This window comes from Strongylocentrotus purpuratus, unplaced genomic scaffold, assembly GCF_000002235.5.
Source record: "Strongylocentrotus purpuratus isolate Spur 01 unplaced genomic scaffold, Spur_5.0 spur5_contig_853, whole genome shotgun sequence".
In the NCBI taxonomy this organism is placed as follows: Eukaryota; Metazoa; Echinodermata; class Echinoidea; order Camarodonta; family Strongylocentrotidae; genus Strongylocentrotus; species Strongylocentrotus purpuratus.
Window position 1 is genome coordinate 582,718 of NW_022145561.1, and position 27,221 is coordinate 609,938.

Below are 27,221 nucleotides of genomic sequence, written 5' to 3' on the forward strand. Positions count from 1 at the left end.
ATCCTCCTTGCCGGTGATCAGCTGCTCAGGATGGAAGAGCCGACGGTAGGTACCGGTATGGACCTCATCTGAAGAAGGGGAAAATATATTATGACGTACGATACTCGGTGGACCTATTAAAAAAGTCAACTGTGAAATGGGATGGCATATCAAAGCCCACTCTGTATGTTTTTTTTCTCTCTCTCCCTCTCTCTCTCTCTCTCTCTCTCTCTCTCTTTTTTTCTTTTTCTCTCTTTCACCACATCCTGTGTCGTGGTCGAGTGGATAAGTCACCGGACTGTGGATCACAAGGTCCGCGGTTCAAGTCCCGCCGCGGCACTAATGTCCTTTGGCAAGACATTGATCTACATTTGCCACTCTCCACCCAGGTGTTAAAATGGGTACCCGGTAGGATGCGAAAGCTAATGTGGTTTGATTAGCAAGTGGCGCTTGTAAAATGGCGACTGGCTGGAATGCTCCCCAGGGAGTGGAGAATGTGCATACCTTGTGTGCGGGTAAGCCTGAATCCGATGACCGGGGTAATAATAATATGTTGTAAAGCGCTGTGATACACATGTATGTCTGTAAGAGCGCTATATAAATGCCAATATTATTATTATTATTATTATTATCCTCTCTGTCTCAACGAACAAGAAGACTACATCATCTATGGCGATGTTGGGGGATGGGGGGGGGGGATATGAATCACACGATCAATACCAGCATGACTATATCGGTGCCGTGCGTTGTTGCTTGCTCCACAATCGTATAGATCATCATGACTAATATCATTCCTATAGATCATCGATCTTACTTCCCAACGCGGTGTTATGTCGCGATACCACCACCTGTTAGCATCTCGTTACCATGGTAACGGTTTTTCAGAACGATTGAGATTAAGATAGGTCATAGTGGAGTGTTCATTCCATTTTTATGTTATACTTGATCAAAATAACAAGTATTTACACGTCAATTGTTAAACAAAAACCTAAATATAAATAATTAAAGAACCTCTTGATTACAGAAACAAACGCCTGAGTCAAATAGATTTCAGGTTATAGTTGTTCATACACTTTAAGATTTTGTTTGTTCTCAAATCGAAATTGTAAATTGTATATTTTGTTTCTTCGAGTGGTTCACACTTTACAAGCTTTGCATTTTAGTGGATCACTCGTTTCCATTATATACTTAAAATTATGTTTCTTGTCATTAATTCAACAAAGCATGCATTTTCATGTCAACTCATATTTCCCACGGACTGTAAAGATATGGAAAAACCTACAGCAAGCAACCATCGACCAAACCTCCCCGCTCTCATTTAGAAATGCAGTTACTAAAGAACTTTTTTCCGAAATGTAATCGTCCACCCTCCACCACCTCCAGTCAAAACTCTTCTTCGGAGTATTTAGGAGGAAAAGAATCCAAGATCCAAGATTTAATCTATGTTTTACACTACACTATACTATGATAAATACAGCCCTCCTGTTGCTACGGCCCTAACCCATCAATACATGCCTATGATTGGTCAGCCGATGGCGGGGGGGGGGGGGTGGGGGGGGGGGCGATCCGGTCTGTCGTATCTTTTCAGAAAGATGATTATATTGCCCATAAAGTACGCGGTGTGTCCCGTTAGTGGGGTTATTCTAAAATTGCATTTTTGTTTTACTTGGTGATCTGAACTCCTTTGTTCGTTCAGCACATCACCGAAAGAAAGCAGATGCCCATGAATACAGCTGCCGGGAGCGACGCATAAACCTAGTTTATTAAATATGATGTACTATGAAGGCTGCGGTCGTCAAAATTATGATTACAAATTCATAAAACTGCTTTTTCAAAGTCATGAATTTGAAGGCTTCATTCATCAAATTGGGATAAAAGCCGATTCATAAACCTGCCTTTTAAAGATGGTAAATTGTTGAGGCTTCGATCATTAAAATGATAATAAAGAATGATAAACCCGCTAATGCAGGCTTGTAAATTGTGAATGATTCGTTCATTAAAATATTGGTTAAATAATATTCATGAACCTCTTTATGGATAATGATATTATACATTGGACAGGTGACACGAAGCAAAGATGGGCGCCAGACTTTGTAATCGTTTGTGCATTCATTAATCATCATCAATATATTGGCATTTCAAGTGTAAGGTATAGTTCGATGCATTTTTTGTCTCATGTTTTTATATTGTAACCAAATATAATGAAATATTGGAACACAATCAAAATCGAAAGTATTGCAATCCTTGATAAGAAATAGCCTTTCAAACATGAATACACCTCTACTTATTAATATTCCAGCCTCTGATTTTTCCAGTCAGAAAATTTCTAAATTGACTAAAAATGATAATAACCATCTATTTGTCACAGATCTCACGCTTGCTGGGCTCACTATGAATATGGCTGACAAAGAAAGCGGACAAAATATACAGTTCCTCAGGTAGACAAAGGAACATCCCTTCACTGCTATTATGTAAAAATGTGTAGAACTGGGCCCCGTCTTACAAAGAGTTACGATCGATCCAAATCAATCGTAAGTTCTCCAATCAATCGTAAGTTTGCAGTCTCCTATCTCTTATGTACATAGTTACGATTGATATCAATCGCAAATAAGTTACGATTGATATCAACTCTTTGTAAGAGGGGGCCCAGGTGTCACATGCATATTCACATTTTTACATAATAGCAGTGAAGGGATGTTCCTTTATCTACCTGAGGAACTGTATATTTTGTCCGCTTTCTTTGTCTGTCATGTTCATAGTGGCTACGCCCCTCGAAAAAAAGGTAATACCGTCACGTGGCTTGATGTTGCATTTGACGTCATTGCGGGCATGTCCGATTTGTCCTTCAACTAAGGATCTTACACTCTCATTGTAATTCATAAATGAAACGTACTGGGATTATCAAGTGCATATCATTTCTGGGATAAACGTTTTTTCTTCTTCAATAAATATCATAGTTTGCCCTTTTAAAGACATTCTAATGCCTAAATCACCCTCCTTTTCACCGGAGAGGCTCCTGCAGTGACGTCATAAACAGTTGCGCAATACAGCTCTGAAACTGGGCCTTTTTTGAGCGTTCTGAGCCGTCATTTTTAAAGCTAGATTCCGATGTGTTGGCTCAGTCAGTAGAGCGTCCGCCTCACAACCGGGAGGTCGTGGGTTCGAACCCCGGCCGCGTCATACTAAAAGACGTTAAAAGACGGGAGTTGCTGCTACCTTGTTTGGCGTTAAACAATAAGGGATAGAGCAACGTCGATCTGGCGCTGCTCAGTGGCTGCCGGGCTCACAATCAATGGGGCAAAAAGAATTTCCATTTTCGGTTTAATAAGATTTGGAGTGGACTTTAAAAGATTATTATTATTATTTTTTTATTATTATTATTATTATTATTATTATTAGAATTATTGACGTTCGGAATCTCCGTCAAAAATTATTCTACATGACCGTTTTGGTTAGAGTGGCCCTTTATTAAAAGAGAATAGCCGATTTGATGGACTTTTACCTTAGAAAGGACAGGGGCTTTACCCACGTGACCTAGCTGCAAACATATCCCCGTTTATGGCCCTACAATAACATGCTATCCATAATAAAGTGTTTGTATGATCTAGCAACAATTAATATTTGCAATGTGTATTTGATGTCTTGCTGACTTATAAAAACAGACAAATTGTAACGAAATTCATTTACAACTGTTACAGACACTGCTCTTGATCTCGTTGCTCTTGTCTCTTCTCACTCAGTCTCTCTCTCTCTCTCTCTCTCTCTCTCTATCTCTCTCTCTCTCTCTCTCTCGCCCTTTAACCGCCCATGCGTGCACACAAAGCATAGGTGATAGAAGAGAAGGAGTAGATGAATTCCAGTTTGACAAATCTCTTAAATTAACACATGATATCATATATGTTTGTCAGCATTTCCTTGATATAGCAGGAAAATCCCCCTCCCATGCACCCTCTATCCCATTTTTTTTTTTTTTTTTTTTTTTTTTTTTTTTTTTTGTTGCAAGTCACTGTTTATTTTTTGTTATTTTCCCCCAATTGTGTTCTGTAATTTACTTTACTTTACAATCGTTATGATTTTAAATGTTTCTGGGCTGCAAGCGTATCAAGCTGTCACGCTTAGGCTGTAGCCCTTCTGTATCATCACCTCTTCGAGCGTATGTATCTATGATTTACTGAATGTGGAAATGTAATTTAACTTATGTTTTATACTCATGTAAAGACATTGTCACATTATTGTTATAACCTATGATGATTCAGTAACCAATAAATATTTCAACTATTTCAACTATTTCAGTTCAATTCGTCTTCTATTCTACCAAATAATGACAGCTCAGTATTACAGTCGAGCAATCGTGCTTTGTATACTGGGCACTAAATATATGTACTATCAGGACGCTAGCAAATTTGGAAAGCGGCAGCAAAGATTCGAGAAGAAGTCTATCGATTTGAGATCTCCCTGGCTTATATCATATAGGGAGCTATAATTAGTCTGTCTTCCAAGCAAGGATACAACCATAGTATTACGTCTATGATACAACGCGACCTCGAGCTAAAGAGCAGAGTCTGTCCTCAAACTGAGGACTAAGGGTGCGTTTAATCGACACTTTTTCACCCTAGAATCACGGTTTCTAAAGACGTTTAGTTTAAAACGCAATGGCCCGAATTCACAAAGCAAGGTTTGAGCTCAGACCAAGGTTTGACCTCAAACCTCCTTTTGTTTCGCCAAACCTCCTTTTGTTATTTACAAACCTGGTTTGTAAATAACAAAGGGAGGTTTGGCGAAACAAAAGGAGGTTTGAGCTCAAACCTTGGTCTGAGCTCAAACCTTGCTTTGTGAATTCGGACCAATGCGTTCAAGCGATATTTTCGTCGGTCGTAAAAATAAACGTGTTTGAAAACACAAACATGAAACGCTGAAAAAGATGCGTTTTGTATCATGATTCTGCAGAATCACGGTCGCTAAAATTCGATTGAACGGACGGAGTTTTCAATCATGATTGTATGACGGAGCCTGTTCCGGTTTGGGCAAAAACCGCGCGCCTGCTTTTCATGCAATTTGCGTTTACTATACCATGCTCTCTATCGTGGCCTGTTCCGTTATGTTATACCTTGTTTTCCTTCTATCTTTTTCTCTTTCTGTCTTTCCTTATGTTATTCTTTGTTTCTTCCTTCTATTCTTATGTTATTCTTTGTTTTTTCCTTCTATCACCTTCTCTTATGTTTTTCTTTGTTTTATAATTCTATCACTTTCTCTTTTGTTATTCTTTGTTTCTTCCTTCTATTCTTATGTTAATCTTTGTTTTTTTTTCCTTCCTTCATTTTTTCTTATTTTATTCTTTATTTTTATAATTCTAACACTTTCTCTTTTGTTATTCTTTGTTTCTTCCTTCTATTCTTATGTTAATCTTTTTTCTTTTCCTTCTATCATTTTTTCTTATGTAATTCTTTGTTTTTATAATTCTATCACTTTCTCTTTTGTTATTCTTTGTTTCTTCTTTCTATTCTTATGTTAATCTTTGTTTTTTCCCTTCACTCACAGTCTCTTATGTTATTCTTTGTTTTAATTATTCTATCACTTTCTCTTTCTGTCTTTCCTTATGTTATTCTTTGTTTCTTCCTTGTATCACATTCTATTTTTGTCTTTCATTATGTTATTCTTTGTTTCTTCCTTGTATCACATTCTCTTTTTGTCTTTCATTATGTTATTCTTTGTTTCTTCCTTTTATTCTGATGTTATTCTTTGTTTTTTCCTTCTATCACCTTCTCTTATGTTATTCTTTGTTTTTATAATTCTATCACTTTCTCTTTTGTTATTCTTTGTTTCTTCCTTCTATTCTTATGTTAATCTTTGTTTTTTTCCTTCTATCAGCTTTTTTAATGTAATTCTTTGTTTTAAGCATTCTATCACTTTCTCTTTCTGTCTTTCCTTATGTTATTCTTTGTTCCTTCCTTCTATTCTTATGTTAATCTTTGTTCTTTTCCTTCCTTCACCTTCTCTTATGTTATTCTTTATTTTTCTAATTCTATCACTTTCTCTCTTGTTATTCTTTGTTTCAATCATTCTATCACTTTCTCTTTCTGTCTTTCCTTATGTTATTTTTTGTTTCTTCCTTCCATCACCTTCTCATTCTTTGTTTTATTATTGCGATCTATGCTCAAAACAGCAGTCGAGAGTCGGCCGTAAACAATTCCAAAAAGCGCGCGCCGAAGTTGACCTATACTTCCTGGGTCAAACTGCGAGTGTGATCCGCAGTGGCTGGGCTCGATAATGAGCTAGAGTCAGCGTTGATGAAAAATCGCTTGAACGCTAACCGCAGTGACCTTGTTTTTTGTAACGGCGTTTTGATTTGTGATTCATGTTTGTGATTTTAGCTTCGAAAATTCGATTGAACGCACCCTAAGTCTGGCCTCCGCTCGGGGTTAGTCTGGGGCCGCACGCGACTGTCCTTGCCGTTACGTAAGACATAATCTTGTGACGAGCGTGGCCATGGGCTTACGCAATAGTACTTCCAGAATTGCTCGAGGACGAAAAACAACATCTTACAAAGAGGACGCGCAGGCACTGCCAAAACACATGTCGTAAATCTATAGGCCACAATTCACAAAGGAGGTTTGTCGACAAACCTAGGTTTATGCAAGTCATATGTCGCGTTTTGACGCGTTTTGACAAACCTGGGTTTGTATATACAGGCCTAGGTTTGTAAAAACGCGTAAAAACGCGTAAAAACGCGTCATGACGCACATAAACCTACTAAAACAACTTTCCTTAGCATTGCCTTCCGTTGGCCGGAAATTAAATAGATCACTTGGTCTTTTATGACAGAAATACCATGTGCATTCGATGACTAAATCGGGGGTGTTTCATCATGCCTTAAAATCGATCTTTAAATCGATCAGATCAATTTTAAGGGCCTAACATCCAAATCAATTTTAGTTGATGAAACATCCCCGGGCTAAAGTATTATAGTCCATAATTCTCGAAACGTGTCTACATTTCAATGATCCCATACATTATGAAAATCATCCGTATCATCGCCTTCCGTTGGGTTGAAATGAAATGGATCACTGGGTCTTTTCTGAGAGAAAGATTAAACGTGCTAAAATCCTTAAAGTGACTCGGTAACATTGTTGAAGGTTGATGAAAAAAATTGCATAATTTTTGTATAAAATGTTACTTACTATATTCCTTCTACTATACTAACCCTCTGACATGCAAAAAATCCTGAACAAATTCTCAAACTACAAAGATATTTATGGTTTTCTTTGAAGGCATCGATGTGAGGCACCCTCTAACAGTGATTAACAGTAAATTCTCCCAACCATTTTTGAATTTTCCCAACCGTTTTTCCATGAGAAAAATACATAAAACAGGCTATAAAAATCTGTCAACACTGAACTGTCTGGAATGGAATGTAGAGCCATTTTATTGCTTTGTGACGATTTACATTCACCTAAAATGTAATCAAATTGTCCTTGTCTTGATGCTGAACAGGCTTTGACAAGTAGCAGAATAGAAGTAGAATAATATAGTTGGGAGAATTAAGGAATCGATCAGATTAGTTTTTCCCAATTTGTACCATGAATAATGATCCGTTTTCACTCAAATTTTCAGATTATCTTTAATTGTACATCTAGCATTGAAGTCACTACCTTAGCACCACTATCTCTCATCTGAACAATGTTACAAAGTCCCTTTAAAGGGCACTCCAACCTTTGTAATCAGTTCATTTGTATGAAAGCAGAATAATTAGATAAACAGATTGGCGAAAGTTTTAAATAAAATAGATCAAATATGAGAGATAATCATGTTTAAAATATAGAATCACTATAAAAGCTTTGCGAATCTCAATTTCCTCCAAATTCTACCTTTGGGTATTACTCAAACTATATTGTGGAAAGCATAACCCTCTAGAAAGGAAAATACTCTCCCTAGTCATTTAATTTGAAATAAACGGTTTTTGTGTTGGAATGAATGGAAAGTTCCCATACGTATAGCGATGATTTAACAAATCATAATATTTTATTTTTATTGGTCTGATTTCCGTTCTGACTTTTAGTTTTAAAGTGTACTTTTTTCCAAATTGTCTGCATTTTATTACATTAGTTTGCTTAGATTTTTCTTAAATTTTTTTTTTTATAGTGATTTACGTATCAGTGCTCGGTATAAATGTCTCACCTCCCTGGTGTAAAGGTCTATTCAGTTTACGCACAAGTCCATGAACATCCTTGCTAACAATGAATTAAAATAATATCCCACTCTTTTTATCATGGTTATTTTGGGATAAACAGATTAAATTCCTAACGTTACTGAAGTATGCAACTAGTCTCTATGTTTATTGAGGTATGAAACCAGCCTTAAGATGCCATCAAGTATTAATAATGTTTCCTATAAATCGTCAGTCCCATGATTTAATCCTCATTTCTGTTTGCCTCATACGCACATCACACGCCTTTCGTTCAAAAATCCTTACCCCTAAAACTTCATCATGGTAAGTCGATAAATCTTGTCTCGTACATTTGTTGCATTTTTTAGAAATTGTAGTTAACAAACGTATCGAATATCTACTTCTTAAATTAGTCTAGAAAGTGATTGCTAAAATAATGAAGTCGAAATGATTTGTTTAATGATGAACACCATCAGTGGCGGATCCACTCATCGGCCAGATCGTTTCCTCCATCACCGCTTCTCTTCGATTCGATGGTGCCCTCAACGTCGATCTCACTGAGTTCCAAACCAACTTGGTGCCCTAACCACGTATCCATTTCTCATTGCTGCCTGACTACGGTGTAATGGTTGTCCTTATTTTGCTACCTGACTACGGTGTGATGGTTGTCCTTACATTGCTGCCCGACTACGGTGTACTTGTCCTTATATAGCTGCCCGACTACGGTGTAATGGTTGTCCTTATATTGCTGCCTGACTACGGTATGATGGTTGTCCTTATATTGCTGCCTGACTACGGTGTAATGGTTGTCCTTATTTTGCTACCTGACTACGGTGTGATGGTTGTCCTTACATTGCTGCCCGACTACGGTGTAATGGTTGTCCTTATATTGCTGCCTGGCTACGGTGTAATGGTTGTCCTTATATTGCTGCCTGACTACGGTGTAATGGTTATCCTTATATTGCTGCCTGACTACGGTGTAATGGTTGTCCTTATATTGCTACCTGACTTCGATGTGACGGTTGTCCTTATATTGCTGCCCGACTACGGTGTGATGGTTGTCCTTATATTGCTGCCTGACTACAGTGTACTGGTTGTCCTTATAAATGATTTCAAGGGGAGGCCCCTAGTTCTAATCTTTGTCTCTCTTCGTGCGATGTATTTTTCACACCTTTCAGAATTTATACAGTACTTTGCAATGTAACTTAAAATGCGATAGTTGCCAAAATTGTAGATCTGAATATCTGACTACCTAAAATCCCCCCCTTCATTTACAGCGTGAATGTATCTCTATCCATGTCGGCCAAGCGGAGTCCAGATGGGCAATGCCTGCTGGGAGTTGTACTGCCTGGAGCACGGCATCCAGCCTGATGGCCAGATGCCCTCAGACAAGACCATCGGAGGTGGTGACGACTCCTTCAACACCTTCTTCAGTGAGACTGGAGCTGGCAAGCATGTTCCCCGGTGCATCTTTATGGATCTCGAGCCAAGTGTAGTTGGTGAGCAATAATTTGAATTCACAATAGTTATTTGTTTAAAGCGTACCAATCACCTTAAGAACATAAATTCTATGTACCGTTAGAATAAATAAATCAACCGTTAAAAAATGTATATAGCTTTATATGGGAAAGAGGATAAGGAGTATGAAGAAAATAAAGAACAACATGAATCCGCGCACACAAAACCCAAATCGGACATTGGCTCAGTGCAGGCCTATTTATGCGTAGACGAATTCAATGAAAAAAGTTACAAACTAATTTCAAAATACACATTGAATACACACAATGGAAGAAGTACACATAAACAGTATCGTTTCCTTTTAATAGTAGACGATAAAAATTGTTATGTTATGTTTTTCCTAATTCAGATGAAGTCCGTACTGGTACCTACCGTCAACTCTTCCATCCTGAGCAGCTGATCACCGGCAAGGAGGATGCTGCCAACAACTACGCCCGTGGTCACTACACCGTCGGCAAAGGAGTCATTGATCAAGTCTTGGATCGCATCAGGAAGCTGGCTGACCAGTGCACAGGTCTCCAGGGATTCCTTCTCTTTCACAGCTTCGGTGGCGGCACCGGCTCTGGCTTTACCTCCCTGCTCATGGAGCGTCTCTCCGTAGATTACGGAAAGAAGTCCAAACTTGAGTTCGCCATCTACCCCGCTCCCCAGATCTCCACCGCTGTTGTCGAGCCCTACAACTCCATCCTTACCACTCACACCACCCTCGAGCACTCCGACTGTGCCTTCATGGTCGACAACGAGGCAATCTACGATATTTGCAGACGTAACCTCGACATCGAGCGTCCCACCTACACCAACCTCAACCGTCTCATTGGCCAGATCGTCTCCTCCATCACCGCTTCTCTGCGATACGATGGTGCCCTCAATGTCGATCTGACTGAGTTCCAAACCAACTTGGTGCCCTACCCACGTATCCATTTCCCTATGGTTACCTATGCTCCAGTCATCTCTGCTGAGAAGGCCTACCATGAGCAGTTGACCGTTGCAGAGATCACCAACGCCTGCTTCGAGCCCGCCAACCAGATGGTGAAGTGCGATCCCCGTCACGGCAAGTACATGGCATGCTGTCTCCTCTACCGAGGTGATGTCGTCCCCAAGGATGTCAACGCCGCCATCGCTACCATCAAGACCAAGCGTACCATCCAGTTCGTCGACTGGTGTCCAACTGGCTTCAAGGTTGGTATCAACTACCAGCCACCCACCATCGTCCCTGGTGGTGATCTTGCTAAGGTTCAGCGTGCCGTCTGCATGTTGAGCAACACCACAGCCATCGCCGAGGCCTGGGCTCGTCTCGACCACAAGTTCGATCTCATGTACGCCAAGCGTGCTTTCGTCCATTGGTACGTCGGAGAGGGTATGGAGGAAGGAGAATTCGCCGAAGCTCGTGAGGATTTGGCTGCTCTCGAGAAGGACTACGAAGAAGTTGGTACCGATTCTGCCGAAGCAGAGGAGGCAGAGGAAGAAGATGAATATTAGATTAAAACATGATTATTTTTGTTGTTGATTTCTTTATTTTTATTAATCACAAAATTTAAGTAGAAAAAAATCCCCGCTAATGAAACATCGAAACAAACTAATACGACAGACATCGTTTGGTGAATAGATTGAACGAAAATATGAATTGGATATTCGCTTTACCTATTCTTTTACGCATGATTCACTGAAGTTAATTATAATAATCATGGGTAGGCCATATTATGTCAATATAATAGTAGCATTTCGAAAAACCAAAGTAATTATCGAATATTAGAGAGATATCTCATAAAGTTTGCGATGATTGGGTGTTTTGTTGCAGAGATCCGATTTTATAAGCTACGAGCACGGTACAATTACAGGTGTAGCTAGGATTGTCTTGATTAAATATTCTTAAATAAAACCGTAACATACATCTTCTGCGTTACTTCATATCTTTAGTATCAACATTGTCAAATAAACATGGAAGTTTATCATCATGCCTCTCAATATCTGTATACGTTTATTGCGATCTTCTACCTATGGTGATATATTTATATAAAAACATTTCTTCAATTAAATATGTTTGATGACTTTAAATTCGTATATATCAGATAACTCATAAATGGAACAGAGTCAGGTATAGATTGACTACATTGGTTTCAGTGGAACACAGTTTTATACACACTCTCCGTTGCGCCCTTGCCTGACAAAGCAACACGTGTCCACCTTAGTCCTACACCAGTCCATACTATCCATGAAAAACTCTCACTCAATTCATGATGAAAAGTAAAATACAATTATTTTATAAGTACCGGTGTAGCACTAGGTGGACAATTATTCCATGAGCTTGAGAGAGAGAGAGAGAGAGAGAGATACATTTGTAAAATGTGTGTGTTCATGTGTGACTTTGTGCGGGTGTGTGTGTGTGTGTGTTAGAGAGAGAGAGAGAGAGAGAGAGAGAGAGAGAAAGAAAGAGAGAGAGAGAATGGGAGACAGAAGGGAAAGAGAAAGATAGAGAGAAGGGGGAGAGAGGGCTAGTGAAAAACAGAGATACACATGGAGGGAACGAGAGAAAACATCATGACAGTGGATAAAAAACGAGTTAATTGAAAATATTTTCGTTAGTACGAGTCTTCATGATGACCAAGCGGAAATCTTTTTTTCTCCTTAAATTATCTTTGATATCGAGTAGGCCCTAGATTTTTTCAGATCGAAAATTTGCCGTCTTTTCCATAGCCTATTTGGAGCCAGCATGGCATTACAAGGGCTTTTTCTGCACAATCAATACAATATTAGCCAATTTACGCCCTTAAGGCTCTGACCAGACGATGCGATCCCCGATTTACGAATAGATCTAATACGTGTTATAAATTACGTAATTTGTAGCAGGTCCACTAATGACGTATGTGTAACAGAGGCAAATATATCATATACATTTTTTTCTTCATTGTTTCACATTCCACAAAATAACAGTTTACATATTATTAAGGACAGCAAGATAAAGCATACTGACAAATAAAAAAACAATTATGGCAGTAAATAATCATTAACGTGAAATACGAGGAACCTATTACAAAGCAATGCTTGTACAATATGAAAGCACGTAGAATTTCTTTTAACCATGAATTATGGTCATAATTATCTTAGTTAACTACTGGCAGAAGGAGGGTAAAACCAAAAAGATACCAGCACTACATTATCTCTTTGGTAAAACAATCCAGTTGTCTAGTCACTAGCAGTGGTTTCTCTCTCTCTCTCTCTCTCTCTGTCTCTCTGTCTTTCTCTGTCTCTCTGTCTCTCTCTCTCCCTGTCTCTGTTTGTCTCTCTGTCTCTCTCTCTTTCTCTGTCTCTCTGTCTCTCTCTCTCTCTGTCTGTCTGCCTGTCTCTCTCTTTCTCTCTCTCTCTCTCTCTCCTTTCTCCTTTTTTTCCCTGTGGAAACAACATCCCGTGGCAAAGAAAAACAAAAATATTTTTAAAATATCAGGGTTTATAGGAATAAAAAACTGGAACCTGGCCTTGTATTGTCTGACAAGCAGACGACGCCATTGTAGGTCCTTTCTTCACGTTCCCTGTTCCATCTTCTTTCTTTCTTTCCTTCTTTCTTTCTCTCTCTGTCTCTCTCTGTCTCTGTCTCTCTCTTTCTCTGTCTCTCTGTCTCTCTCTCTCTCTTTGTCTGTCTGTCTGTCTCTCTGTGTCTTTCTTTCTCTCTCTCCTTTCTCCTTTTGTTCCTGTGGAAATAACATCCCGTGGCAAAGAAAAACAAAAATGTTGACAAAATATCAGGGTTTATACTTTATAGGAATAAAAAACTTGAACCCGGCCTTGTATTGTCTGACAAGCAGACGACGCCATTGTAGGTCCTTTCTTCACGTTCCCTGTTCCATCTCATTTCTTTCTTTCTTTCCTTCCTTCTCTCTCTCTCTCTCTCTCTCTCTCTCTCTCTAAATAAATAAATAAATAAATGAATACATTTTGTTCTCACTATTTCATGTCTCTGTTTGATTATTCGGCATATAATTTATTGTTTTATCATGTTCGTGTATTTTATCTTACTTCCGTTTGTTTGTGTATACTGCATATGCTCTTATGTGATCTCTTTCTTTTTTCTTTTTTCTTTTTGTCTCCATTTTAAGTAGATTCGATGCCATACAAATCTCATATATTCTTCTTCTTCTTCTTTTTTCTTCTTTTTCTTCTTTATCTTCTTCCTAGTATTGATATTATTATTAATTATCTAAGCGTGTCTACATTTCAATAAGCCTATTCATCATTAAAGCCATCCGTATCATCGCCTTCCGTTGGGTTGAAATGAAATGGATCACTGGGTCTTTTATGAGAGAAAGATTAAAAGTTTTATAACTAAAGTCCTTAAAGGGCAATCCAACCTTTGTAATCAGTTCATTTGTATGAAAGCAGAAGAATTAGTTACATAGATTGGCGAAAGTTTTAAATAAAATAGATCAAATATGAGAGATAATAATGTTTGAAATATAGAATCACTAAAGCTATGCGAATTTCAAATTTGCAATTTCATCCGTGGATTGTAACGTATTCACAGACAGTTCTCCCGTTTGTTGTGTACTCAAATATAATTCGATTTTGTTTTTTTCAAAAGTGCCTTCTACCTTGGGGCATTTCTCAATGGTGGATAGCATAACCCTCTAGAAAGGAAAATACTCTCCCTAGTCATGTATTTTGAAACAAACATTTGTTGTATTGGAATGCATGGAGAGTTGTCCTGCACTATAGTTCCCATATACGTATAGTGATAAAAAAAATAGTATAGTGATTAAAAATCAAAACTTTAAACAAAAATTGTCCGATTTCGTTCTAACTTTTAAAAGTGTACTTTATTCAATTTGTCTACATTATATTACTTTAGTTTGCTTAGATTTCCCTTTAATTATTTTATAGCGATTTACGTTTAGGTGCTCGGTATAAAGGTCCATTCAGTTTACGCACACTTCCATGAACATCCTAACGTAACAACGAACCAAATAGCCCACTCATCATGCGAAATGACCACTTAAAAAGATTGTCTTTTAATGTTATTTAGGTAAACAGATGAAATACCTTTAGTTACTGGAGTATGCAACTAGTCTCTATGTTTATTGAGGTATGAAACCAGCCTTAAGATGCAATGAAGTATTAGTTCTGTTTCCTATAAATCGTCAGTCCCATGATTTAATCCTCATTTCTGTTTGCCTGATACGCACATCACACGTCGAGGGCCTTTCGTTCAAAAATCCTTTCCCCTAAATCTTCATCATGGTAAGTCGATAAATCTTGTCTGACTCGTACATTTGCTGTATTTTGTAGTTAACACACGTATCGCTTGAATGTCTACTTCTTGAATTAGTCTAGAAAGTAATTGCTAATATACTGAAGTCGAATTGATTTGTTTAATGATGAACACCATTACTTCTTGACCCAAACTACATGCATGCTCGGGTTTTATAGAGACAGGAAGCATTTTTCATTTTGCCGCGGAACATTCGGAACTCTTGATCATAGGTCAGAGATCCTCATTTCACCCATACATGTATAATCTTTTAGACCGCCTGACCGCCTGGCAATCAGACCAAATAAGTGATGGACCAGACTTTTTGGAGATTCGACCAAATGGAAATTCGACCAAGTGACTATTACCCTAAATGGTCGTTAGACCAAATGATAAGACAAATGATTAAAATGATGAATGTTATAATTTGTTCTTGCTTTTACTGACATATCCATATTGGCACAATATCATCGTGGGACTCGCGTCTCTTGCTTGAATATCAAATTTCTTGTGTCTGATCTGTGCGAAAGACCGAAGGAATTAAACAAAATAATTACCAAACTCAAACCTCCTTTGTAAATTCGGGCCATCATGTACACACAGCATTTTTTTTCTCGAAAGTTATAGAAGATCCATGTGTATGATTAAGAAATATTGCTGCCCGACTGCGGTGTTATGGTTATATTGCTGCCCGACTGCGGTGTAATGGTTGTCCTTATATTGCTGCCTGACTACGGTGTACTTGTCCTTATATAGCTGCCCGACTACGGTGTAATGGTTGTCCTTATATTGCTGCCTGACTACGGTATGATGGTTGTCCTTATATTGCTGCCTGACTACGGTGTAATGGTTGTCCTTATTTTGCTACCTGACTACGGTGTGATGGTTGTCCTTACATTGCTGCCCGACTACGGTGTAATGGTTGTCCTTATATTGCTGCCTGGCTACGGTGTAATGGTTGTCCTTATATTGCTGCCTGACTACGGTGTAATGGTTATCCTTATATTGCTGCCTGACTATAGTGTACTGGTTGTCCTTATAAATGATTTCAAGGGGAGGCCCCTAGTTCTAATCTTTGTCTCTCTTCGTGCGATGTATTTTTCACACCTTTCAGAATTCATACAGTACTTTGCAATGTAACTTAAAATGCGATAGTTGCCAAAATTGTAGATCTGAATATCTGACTACCTAAAATCCCCCCTTTCATTTACAGCGTGAATGTATCTCTATCCATGTCGGCCAAGCCGGAGTCCAGATGGGCAATGCCTGCTGGGAGTTGTACTGCCTGGAGCACGGCATCCAGCCTGATGGCCAGATGCCCTCAGACAAGACCATCGGAGGTGGTGACGACTCCTTCAACACCTTCTTCAGTGAGACTGGAGCTGGCAAGCATGTTCCCCGGTGCATCTTTATGGATCTCGAGCCAAGTGTAGTTGGTGAGCAATAATTTGAATTCACAATAGTTATTTGTTTAAAGCGTACCAATCACCTTAAGAACATAAATTCTGTGTACCGTTAGAATAAATAAATCAACCGTTAAAAAATGTATATAGCTTTATATGGGAAAGAGGATAAGGAGTATGAAGAAAATAAAGAACAACATGAATCCGCGCACACAAAACCCAAATCGGACATTGGCTCAGTGCAGGCCTATTTATGCGTAGACGAATTCAATGAAAAAAGTTACAAACTAATTTCAAAATACACATTGAATACACACAATGGAAGAAGTACACATAAACAGTATCGTTTCCTTTTAATAGTAGACGATAAAAATTGTTATGTTATGTTTTTCCTAATTCAGATGAAGTCCGTACCGGTACCTACCGTCAACTCTTCCATCCTGAGCAGCTGATCACCGGCAAGGAGGATGCTGCCAACAACTACGCCCGTGGTCACTACACCGTCGGCAAAGGAGTCATTGATCAAGTCTTGGATCGCATCAGGAAGCTGGCTGACCAGTGCACAGGTCTCCAGGGATTCCTTCTCTTTCACAGCTTCGGTGGCGGCACCGGCTCTGGCTTTACCTCCCTGCTCATGGAGCGTCTCTCCGTAGATTACGGAAAGAAGTCCAAACTTGAGTTCGCCATCTACCCCGCTCCCCAGATCTCCACCGCTGTTGTCGAGCCCTACAACTCCATCCTTACCACTCACACCACCCTCGAGCACTCCGACTGTGCCTTCATGGTCGACAACGAGGCAAGCTACGATATTTGCAGACGTAACCTCGACATCGAGCGTCCCACCTATACCAACCTCAACCGTCTCATTGGCCAGATCGTCTCCTCCATCACCGCTTCTCTGCGATACGATGGTGCCCTCAATGTCGATCTGACTGAGTTCCAAACCAACTTGGTGCCCTACCCACGTATCCATTTCCCTATGGTTACCTATGCTCCAGTCATCTCTGCTGAGAAGGCCTACCATGAGCAGTTGACCGTTGCCGAGATCACCAACGCCTGCTTCGAGCCCGCCAACCAGATGGTGAAGTGCGATCCCCGTCACGGCAAGTACATGGCATGCTGTCTCCTCTACCGAGGTGATGTCGTCCCCAAGGATGTCAACGCCGCCATCGCTACCATCAAGACCAAGCGTACCATCCAGTTCGTTGATTGGTGTCCAACTGGCTTCAAGGTTGGTATCAACTACCAGCCACCCACCATCGTCCCTGGTGGTGATCTTGCTAAGGTTCAGCGTGCCGTCTGCATGTTGAGCAACACCACAGCCATCGCCGAGGCCTGGGCTCGTCTCGACCACAAGTTCGATCTGATGTACGCCAAGCGTGCTTTCGTCCATTGGTACGTCGGAGAGGGTATGGAGGAAGGAGAATTCGCCGAAGCTCGTGAGGATTTGGCTGCTCTCGAGAAGGACTACGAAGAAGTTGGTACCGATTCTGCCGAAGCAGAGGAGGGAGAGGAAGAAGATGAATATTAGATTAAAACATGATTATTTTTGTTGTTGATTTCTTTATTTTTATTAATCACAAAATTTAAGTAGAAAAAAAATCCCCGCTATTGAAACATCGAAACAAACTAATACGACAGACATCGTTTGGTGAATAGATTGAACGAAAATATGAATTGGATATTCGCTTTACCTATTCTTTTACGCATGATTCACTGAAGTTAATTTTAATAATCATGGGTAGGCCATATTATGTCAATATAATAGTAGCATTTCGAAAAACCAAAGTAATTATCGAATATTAGAGAGATATCTCATAAAGTTTGCGATGATTGGGTGTTTTGTTGCAGAGATCCGATTTTATAAGCTACGAGCACGGTACAAGTACAGGTGTAGCTAGGATTGTCTTGATTAAATATTCTTAAATAAAACCGTAACATACATCTTCTGCGTTACTTCATATCTTTAGTATCAACATTGTCAAATAAACATGGAAGTTTATCATCATGCCTCTCAATATCTGTATACGTTTATTGCGATCTTCTACCTATGGTGATATATTTATATAAAAACATTTCTTCAATTAAATATGCTTGATGACTTTAAAGTCGTATATATCAGAGAACTCATAAATGGAACAGAGTCAGGTATAGATTGACTACATTGGTTTCAGTGGAATACAGTCTGGTACACATTCTTCGTTGCGCCCTTGCCTGACAAAGCAACACGTGTCCACCTTAGTCCTACACCAGTCCATACTATCCATGAAAAACGCTCACTCAATTCATGATGAAAAGTAAAATACAATTATTTTATAAGTACCGATGTAGCACTAGGTGGACAATTATTCCATGAGCTTGAGAGAGAGAGAGATACATTTGTAAAATGTGTGTGTTCATGTGTGACTGCGTGCGTGTGCGTGTGTGTGTGTGTGTGTGTTAGAGAGAGAGAGAGAGAGAGAGAGAGAGAGAAAGAGAGAGAGAGAGAGAGAGAGAGAGAGAGAGAAGGGGAGACAGAGGGGAAAGAGAAAGATAGAGAGAAGGGGGAGAGAGGGCTAGTGGAAGACAGAGATACAAATTGAGGGAACGAGAGAAAACAGCATGAAAGTGGAGAAAAATGAGAGAAAAAAGGATCCGGTAATTTTATCTCAGATTCTGAAACAAAATTCCGGTTTTAGTTCATGCTGCAAGGATAATTATTAACCTTAAGGTCAGTCAGGAACCCCATGCGTTTTACAAGCCGATCGCCTGTCTGATTATCAAGATATTTATGATTGGATTTACAAATTTCGAAAATCGTTTGCCAAACGGTTTTCTTAATACTACAGTCTATTGGGGAAAACGAGTATGGTAAAACCGGTCACTCAAAGATTTTTACTTTTTTGAGTCACTTCTTGATCATTTTGAAGCGCAATTTTGTTTAGGGCTTCAATATTACACCATATCACAGGCAATGATAACACGTAGGACCGTGTATCTCAGATTTAACATTGTTAAACGATCCCTTTAAAGGTAAAGACCAGTTATGGTCATGCGATTGCATTGTGAAAGAAACGTTGTGGAATCGATCAGAAAAGGTTGATCATCTAGCATCTAGCGTCTGCAAGGTTCTGGAATCATCAAAATGATAAGAAATTTGGCCCATTCTTTGTAAAGTTACAAGCACTATACACAAAAAGATGTATATGGGACTACCCTATATCTCTCACAGACCATGAGAGAAATAAATTTACCAAATATATGAATTAGTAGGCGGTTTCCCGGCAAATTTTGTATCATTATGTATTAGTCAAAACATATTCTTTCACATGATTGGTAATGAGAGCTTCCATTTCATTTTTGAAATTTGGGCGTTTCCAATACTGGTCTTTACCTTTAATAGAAAATATGATCTTTAGTACGAGTCTTCATGATGACCAAGCGTAAAACAAAAATTCTTCTTAAATTATTTTGATATTGAGTAGGCCCTACATTTTTTCAGATCGAAAATTTGCCGTCTTTTCCATAGTCTATTTGGAGCCAGCATGGCATTAAAGGGCTTTATCTGCACAGTCAATACAATCATAATAACCAATTTAACACGCCTTTCTTGCTCTGAACATACGATGCGATACTCGATTTACGAATAGATCCAATACGTGTTATACACAAGTCGTAGCAGGTCCATGAATTACGTATGTGTAATAGGGGCAAAGATATGAAAGCCAGGAGAATTTCTTTTAACCTATAAGGAGCGCCAGCAAAAACTTCGATTATTTTCGTAATTTTCTTGTGGGTCTCAAAATTGATTTCTGGTTATCTGGCCAGTCTCCCCATTGGCATTGCTTCCTTCCCAATCACAATAGACCAGACGATAGACAAGACAATCGACCAGACAATACTGGGGGCGGAGCTGGCCTGTCCATTTCATGTCAGCTTGAATAGGCACCTATATAGGGATGAGTTAAAAAGGAAAGAGGAAATAAGGGAGAGGGGGTGAAGAATTACGAAGGAAGAACAAGAAGGGAATGGCAACAATAAATTTCGTCATCCGTCATCGGAGGGCGTCCTTGTATCTCATCGATAGGCCAAGTATAATCATTAACAAAATAATTTGTACACAATAGACCAGCTCGTAGTTACTACACGGTACACATGATACAATAGACCAGCTCGTAGTTACTACACGGTACACATGATACAATAGACCAGCTCGTAGTTACTCAGAGTACAAATGACCCCAACTATCAACTGACCTTTTAAACATGTATACCCCATTTAAGCAGCCATGAAAGTGATTGAGGTGCTCCATGAATACCTTTTGTTTGCCCTCTTGACAATAATATTTCCACCCTTTGTTCCATAGAAAATACCGTCGGTGTATGAATGAATATTGATTACATATTAAACTTTCATGAACTCGTATCCAGCAGTCGTTTTGATGGGTTTTACAATTTTGTACGAGAGACCTTTATTTGCCCATGCGCAGATTGTATCTACGAACTGGCTTATAAAGCTCATGTAATCCAACTAAAACCGATTTGGCCAATTTATTATAAATAATTGAATCTGTCGATGCTTTTTGGAAAATGTAAAATAATCATCACTGACTTCGAGTATTTGAAATTTGATTAAATAAGTTTTATTTATCAAAATGCAAAGTATGCAGAATTTTCTTACCAAGATGTTGGCTCTTCGTGAGTACAACATTACGTTCTTTAGTGTTTCTTATTAGTTATTCAGTGAAGTATGCTTTTATAATGCTTGGCATTATTATATACAGGTCCTATGCGAAATTGTAAAACCCACCGCGACCACTGAATACGCACTCATGGCAGTTATGTAATCGATAATCATTTATTCACCGGCTGTACACTCTACGATACCCAGGTGGAAGTATTTCTTTTTCAAGGGAGTAAACAAATGGTATCCATGAAGCACCTCCATCACTTTGGAAGTGTTAATTCTAAAATAAATAAAATAGGTTTTCTCCATGTTTAGAGAATCTGTGGATATAAGGGAGTTTACAGATACAATCTGCGCATGGGCAGATAAAGGTCATTTGTACCGAAAAGGTAAAACCCACCAGAGATGAATACTGGATATGCGCTCATGAAAGTTATGTAACATTATTCATTTATGCACCAACGGTACGTTCTAAGATACGCAGGTGGAAGTATTCTTTTCAAGAGTGCAAACAAAAGGTATTCATGAAGCACATCTAGGACTTTGGCAGTTATTATTCTAAGATGCTCAAAGTGGAACTTCTCCATGTGTAAAAGATCTGTGGATATTTGGGGTCATTTGTACCATGTGCTATCTGTAAACTCACTTATTTGGGGATCATCTATACAAGTACTATCTCCGAAGTGGTATATATGATTTTTTTTTTAATGAAAACTGTTAACGAAATAACCAAGATGATGTATAGAAAATCCGGGGTAACCTAGCTAGTCCTAAGGACCAATATTCTTAATGTGGAACTTCCTAAACGTGAAGGACCGCTATTCATAAAACGGAAAGGGGTCACTATTCATAAAGGCACAAGGACTGATATTCATAAGAACCGCTATTCATAATGTGAGATGAGGGTCGCTATTCAAAATTTACATTGAGGGTCACTTCTCATGTGGACTACTATTCATAAAACGAAATGTGGGTCGCCATACCTAGTACGAGAAGAGGCTAATAAGTAATAGCGACCCTTTTGTCGTATTATTTATAGGGACCATATGAATAACGACCCCGGCTTTGTGTTATGAATAGCGACCTTCCGCTCATATTATTAAAGCGGTCCTTATGAAAAATGACATATATGAATAATGACATATATGAATAATGACCCTTTTTCTCAAATTACGAATAGCGGTCCTTACAAATAGTGGTCTTTATGAATATCTATCCTTATGAATAGCGGTCTCCACGAATAGCGAGCGGACTGTCCGGAAATTCTTTGTAGGGCCTATTTTGCTTCCTGAATTTAGAAATTTCATAAGATGTTCTCAAGTTTTATCAATAGGTATCAGTGTGACTTATCATTAATTGGGGTTGAGTATAGTATGGGATCTATTAGTGTTCTACATGTTATATTGAAATAAAACTTTTTTTGGATCATATAGTTGCAACGTTTCTTACGCATTTTAAATGAACGAAGTCTTCAACAAACCGGTTCACTAACATATTCAAATTTATGGATGTTTCTTTCATGGGGACCTATTGACGAGTGTCATCCAGTCTGCATACATTAAAAGCTTGTTGCTATGTTGGTCAGGCCTAGGACAAGCTTTCAGGTTGAAAAGAACAGACCTTTCTTTAAACAATATGCATGATTTTACATTTGAATATGTTAGTAAACCAGGGGGTGTTTCATAAAGCTGTTCGTAAAGTTACGCATGACTTTATGAATGACTTGTATATAAAGTGCCAGATAGGATGCTCAATCAATTTTAAGTGCATCAACTTAAATTGAACTGCATGTGCAGATGTAGATTAACATTGTTATTATAATAAACATTTTTAATGCAAAGTATATTTTTTGCCATAATTTTAATTGAGGTTATTGGAATATAGTCACAGTTTGTTAAAACATCAGGAAAAAGTTTGGGCATCCTATCTGGCACTTCATATACAAGTCGTTCGTAAAGTCATGCTTAACTTTACGAACAGCTTTATGAAACACCCCCAGTAACCCTACGTTCCTGCGTTGCTCCCGGCAACCGTGTGCACGGTCGTGTGCTCTTTCTGAATGGACACGATAATTCAGATGGCCCATCATCCCAACGTCGATTTTGAATCACTCGAACAATAGAATAAACAACGTGCTTACGAGGAAGAATGTATTGGAAACCCCCGGTTACCGTAACCACGTCACATGACCGTTGGTTGACCAATCGCAGGCATTTGTTGTTAGGCAGCGGCATAGCAACCGGAGAGCGGTTAAACTGTATAAATTAGTGTCCCGCCTAGCGGTTTGTCATTCTTCATCGCCTGCTTTAGATACATCATACGTCGAAGGCACTTCGTGAAATCAGACTTTTAAGTCATTTTTTCTATTCTTTACTTCAAAGCATCGTAACTCAGACACATCAATATGGTAAGTTGAATTTACTTAATTTCATGCAAGGTAAAACTAATGGCATAATGCTGTTCGGTTGTGTGCTGCTTTTAAATTTAATTCGTTTGTACACACATCCACACACACACTTTTGCGTACGAATGCAAACCGATTCATTGGTAGGGACGAGGAAATACCAATGCGATTGACAAAATTAAGTGATATTCAACGTGAATGACTAATAGTGGTTTCATATACATTTATATCCCGATAATACCTGCAATTCTCATTATAAATCCAAAATTCATTCTCTTGCTCGTCCTGTCACCATAAAAAATAAAAGTCGTGACGCGTATGCTGAATTCTTATACGAGCATGACAAGGGTCTTTTGCTCAGAGCCTCAGACGAAACTCGGAATAACTTTGCATTGCTGATAGCAATTATTTGCCAATTCGTCGACATTCATTTTTTGACGAGTGTTTGTATATATACATCCTAGGTTTCTAGGAGATAATTAAACATCTTTTATCTGGTATCATGGCTGCATACTCAAGGAACTTCTTCCATTAAAACATTTCAGAACTTTTTTTATTGGTGTCCGAATGATGTCCGTATCATAATTATAAAAGGGAGATTAACATTACATATCGAGTTCGGTTTAATGGATGTAAAACAATCAGAAGCAAAGATCGGTCGGTAAAAAGTATTTTCTATGTTTCATTTTAAATCGGGACAAGAAGAATAGATGAGTCATGTATGGGGAGGAAGGAGATGATGATACTAACAGCACATTTCACACTAAATAAATCCAATATATTAACTGTCTATCATTTTCCCTTCATATTCTAGCGTGAGTGTATCTCTATCCATGTCGGCCAAGCCGGAGTCCAGATGGGCAATGCCTGCTGGGAGTTGTACTGCCTGGAGCACGGCATCCAGCCTGATGGCCAGATGCCCTCAGACAAGACCATCGGAGGTGGTGACGACTCCTTCAACACCTTCTTCAGTGAGACTGGAGCTGGAAAGCACGTTCCCCGTTGCGTCTTCGTCGATCTTGAGCCAACCGTAGTCGGTAAGCATATTTTCAGAATATAATTTACAACGACATCAGCGGGATAAACATATCTACTGACCGACGCCCCTGCTGCACTGGCGTAGCAAAGACGTATTTTTTCTTGATTGAGTTACTGAAATAATATCTGTAGTAGAATGTTAGAGTACACACTTATCCTTGTATATATTATTCTGCGATTGAGCGTAGCGACCGAGTCCACAAATTGGCATATAATTATCACAGAGCCTAAACAGTGTAATTAAACATGACGACGGATATCTTTAGGGCGCTCTTTCAAAATAATTGCTAGAGACGCGGCGGAGGGTTTAGGCAATTAGTGAGGGGCAATCCAAATGTTATATTTATAGAAATTTATATTTTAAAAAGAGAAAAATAGCCGGTTATATTTTTTCCTTTAAAATTAATGAAACACGAATTCTGTTATTTCCCCCTTCTTCAGATGAGGTCCGTACCGGTACCTACCGTCAACTCTTCCATCCTGAGCAGCTGATCACCGGCAAGGAGGATGCTGCCAACAACTACGCCCGTGGTCACTACACCGTCGGAAAGGAGCTGATCGATATTGTCCTCGACAGGATCAGGAAGCTGGCTGACCAGTGCACAGGTCTTCAGGGATTCCTCATCTTCCACAGCTTCGGTGGCGGCACCGGCTCTGGCTTCACCTCCCTGCTCATGGAGCGTCTCTCCGTCGATTACGGAAAGAAGTCCAAGCTTGAGTTCGCCGTCTACCCCGCTCCCCAGATCTCCACCGCCGTTGTCGAGCCATACAATTCCATCCTTACCACTCACACCACCCTCGAGCACTCCGACTGTGCCTTCATGGTCGACAACGAGGCCATCTACGATATCTGCAGACGTAACCTCGACATCGAGCGTCCCACCTACACCAACTTGAACCGTCTCATCGGCCAGATCGTCTCCTCAATCACCGCTTCTCTTCGATTCGATGGCGCCCTCAATGTCGATCTGACTGAGTTCCAGACCAACTTGGTGCCCTATCCACGTATCCATTTCCCTCTTGCTACCTACGCCCCAGTCATCTCTGCTGAGAAGGCCTACCACGAGCAGCTGACCGTTGCCGAGATCACCAACGCTTGCTTCGAGCCCGCCAACCAGATGGTGAAGTGCGATCCCCGTCACGGCAAGTACATGGCCTGCTGTCTCTTGTACCGTGGTGATGTCGTCCCCAAGGATGTCAACGCCGCCATCGCTACCATCAAGACCAAGCGTACCATCCAGTTCGTCGACTGGTGTCCAACTGGCTTCAAGGTCGGTATCAACTACCAGCCACCCACCGTCGTCCCTGGTGGTGATCTTGCTAAGGTTCAGCGTGCCGTCTGCATGTTGAGCAACACCACTGCCATCGCTGAGGCCTGGGCCCGTCTTGACCACAAGTTCGATCTGATGTACGCCAAGCGTGCTTTCGTCCATTGGTACGTCGGAGAGGGTATGGAGGAAGGAGAGTTCTCCGAGGCTCGTGAGGATTTGGCTGCTCTCGAGAAGGACTACGAAGAAGTCGGTACCGACTCCGTCGACGCAGAGGGAGAGGAAGAGGAGGGCGAAGAATATTAGACAGATTATGACATTTGACACTAACGACGCTAATCGTTAATGAACTTTAGACGAAAGTCAAAGTTTCATTAAAATATTATTTGCCACAAACAATATATATTTCCGTCCCGCTTTCCCTGTAATTTTCAGAGTAAATGCAAACATTCCAATCACACTGAACAGTTAAATATACATTTATCTGGTCAAAGGAGATTAAAATAAACTGATAAACATATATTTCATGTCTACCTTGCTTCAGTGACTTGTGAGAGTAAACTAGTTTTGCGTGAGATTGTTTCTTGATGCATAGTCGTAAATTTGTCGACACAAGATGATTTGATGATTTAAATATGACGCTGTATGGACGTGATTGTGTTCAAAATGCCATGAGTGTTTGTTCTGAGAGCCCTGAATAAAACGATCACCAACAAAGTCTGACAAACTATTCAAATGAGAGGAAGAGATAATATAATAGACAGGGGTAGAGAGAGTGAGTAAGGGAGAGTATTAAAGAGATGGGAGAGGAGAGTCGAAACAAAAGAGAGAGAGAGAGATAGAGAGAGGGGATAAAGGTAGAAGAAAGAGAGAAGGAAAGACACGAGGGTGACGAGAGGAAAAGAGCGGAAGAAAAACAGATAGACAGAGTGAGACAGAGAGAGAGAGAGAGAAAGAGAGAGAGAGAGAGAGATAACTTCTTCTTCTGTTTTGGTTCAATGGCGATTAGTCAGTTGTGATTATTGTCGCTGAATACTTTAAATCATATATTAATATTTTCTCTCTTTAGCATAACCGATATTTTTTGATTATTCACTTTATTTGAACAAAAAAATTATAATTTGAAAGAATAATATTTAAACAGTTTTGTGCTACTCGCCAAATTAACCATACTCTCTTTTAATACTCAGTTTCACATAACATTTACCCTGCCTTTTGATACCATCTTTATAGTTGCCCAGAAGGGACATCGTGAAATCGCGAATAATTCACGACGAAATTTGCGAATGTTGTTATTGCTTTAGTGGTATTCTATTGTTTTCTTCTTCTATATTTCTCCTCTGTTTCACTCTCTCCCCCTCTCTCTCTCTCTCTCTCTCTCTCTCTCTCTCTCTCTCTCTCTCTATATATATATATATAATATCACTTCATAGCCCCCTCTTACTCTCTCTCTCTCTCTATCTCTCTCACTCTCTGTGTGTCTATCTCTATATATAATATCACTTCATAGCCCCCTCTTACTCTCTCTCCCTCATCTCTCTCA

General features: G+C 39.5%; 3 protein-coding genes across 3 annotated transcripts; all 3 read left to right on the forward strand.

Moving 5' to 3' along the window:
- The first annotated feature begins 9,425 nt into the window (after positions 1-9,425).
- LOC115928447 (tubulin alpha-1 chain-like) lies at positions 9,426-11,626 on the forward strand. Its single transcript, XM_030995610.1, has 2 exons — positions 9,426-9,642; positions 10,011-11,626. The coding sequence occupies exons 1-2, from the start codon at positions 9,426-9,428 to the stop codon at positions 11,138-11,140; spliced, it is 1,347 nt and encodes a 448-aa protein (XP_030851470.1). The 3' UTR covers positions 11,141-11,626.
- Positions 11,627-14,762: 3,136 nt separating this feature from the next.
- LOC115928461 (tubulin alpha-1 chain-like) lies at positions 14,763-18,321 on the forward strand. The gene is made up of 3 exons (XM_030995667.1): positions 14,763-14,890; positions 16,114-16,336; positions 16,705-18,321. The coding sequence occupies exons 1-3, from the start codon at positions 14,888-14,890 to the stop codon at positions 17,832-17,834; spliced, it is 1,356 nt and encodes a 451-aa protein (XP_030851527.1). The 5' UTR covers positions 14,763-14,887; the 3' UTR covers positions 17,835-18,321.
- Positions 18,322-23,248: 4,927 nt separating this feature from the next.
- On the forward strand, positions 23,249-26,125 carry LOC105439767 (tubulin alpha-1 chain). Its single transcript, XM_030995657.1, has 3 exons — positions 23,249-23,375; positions 24,187-24,409; positions 24,852-26,125. The coding sequence occupies exons 1-3, from the start codon at positions 23,373-23,375 to the stop codon at positions 25,982-25,984; spliced, it is 1,359 nt and encodes a 452-aa protein (XP_030851517.1). The 5' UTR covers positions 23,249-23,372; the 3' UTR covers positions 25,985-26,125.
- The last annotated feature ends 1,096 nt before the right edge of the window (positions 26,126-27,221 follow it).

What these genes read in the sequence shown, in the direction of transcription:
- LOC115928461 (XM_030995667.1), top strand. An exon ending in TCTCGAGCCAAGTGTAGTTG is followed by an intron (nt 16,337 to 16,704) that starts GTGAGCAATAAT and finishes TTCCTAATTCAG; the next exon opens with ATGAAGTCCGTACCGGTACC.
- LOC115928447 (XM_030995610.1), top strand. Translation starts at nt 9,426, where the DNA reads ATGTATCTCTATCCATGTCGGCCAAGCGGAGTCCAGATGGGCAATGCC. An exon ending in TCTCGAGCCAAGTGTAGTTG is followed by an intron (nt 9,643 to 10,010) that starts GTGAGCAATAAT and finishes TTCCTAATTCAG; the next exon opens with ATGAAGTCCGTACTGGTACC.
- LOC105439767 (XM_030995657.1), top strand. An exon ending in TCTTGAGCCAACCGTAGTCG is followed by an intron (nt 24,410 to 24,851) that starts GTAAGCATATTT and finishes CCCCTTCTTCAG; the next exon opens with ATGAGGTCCGTACCGGTACC.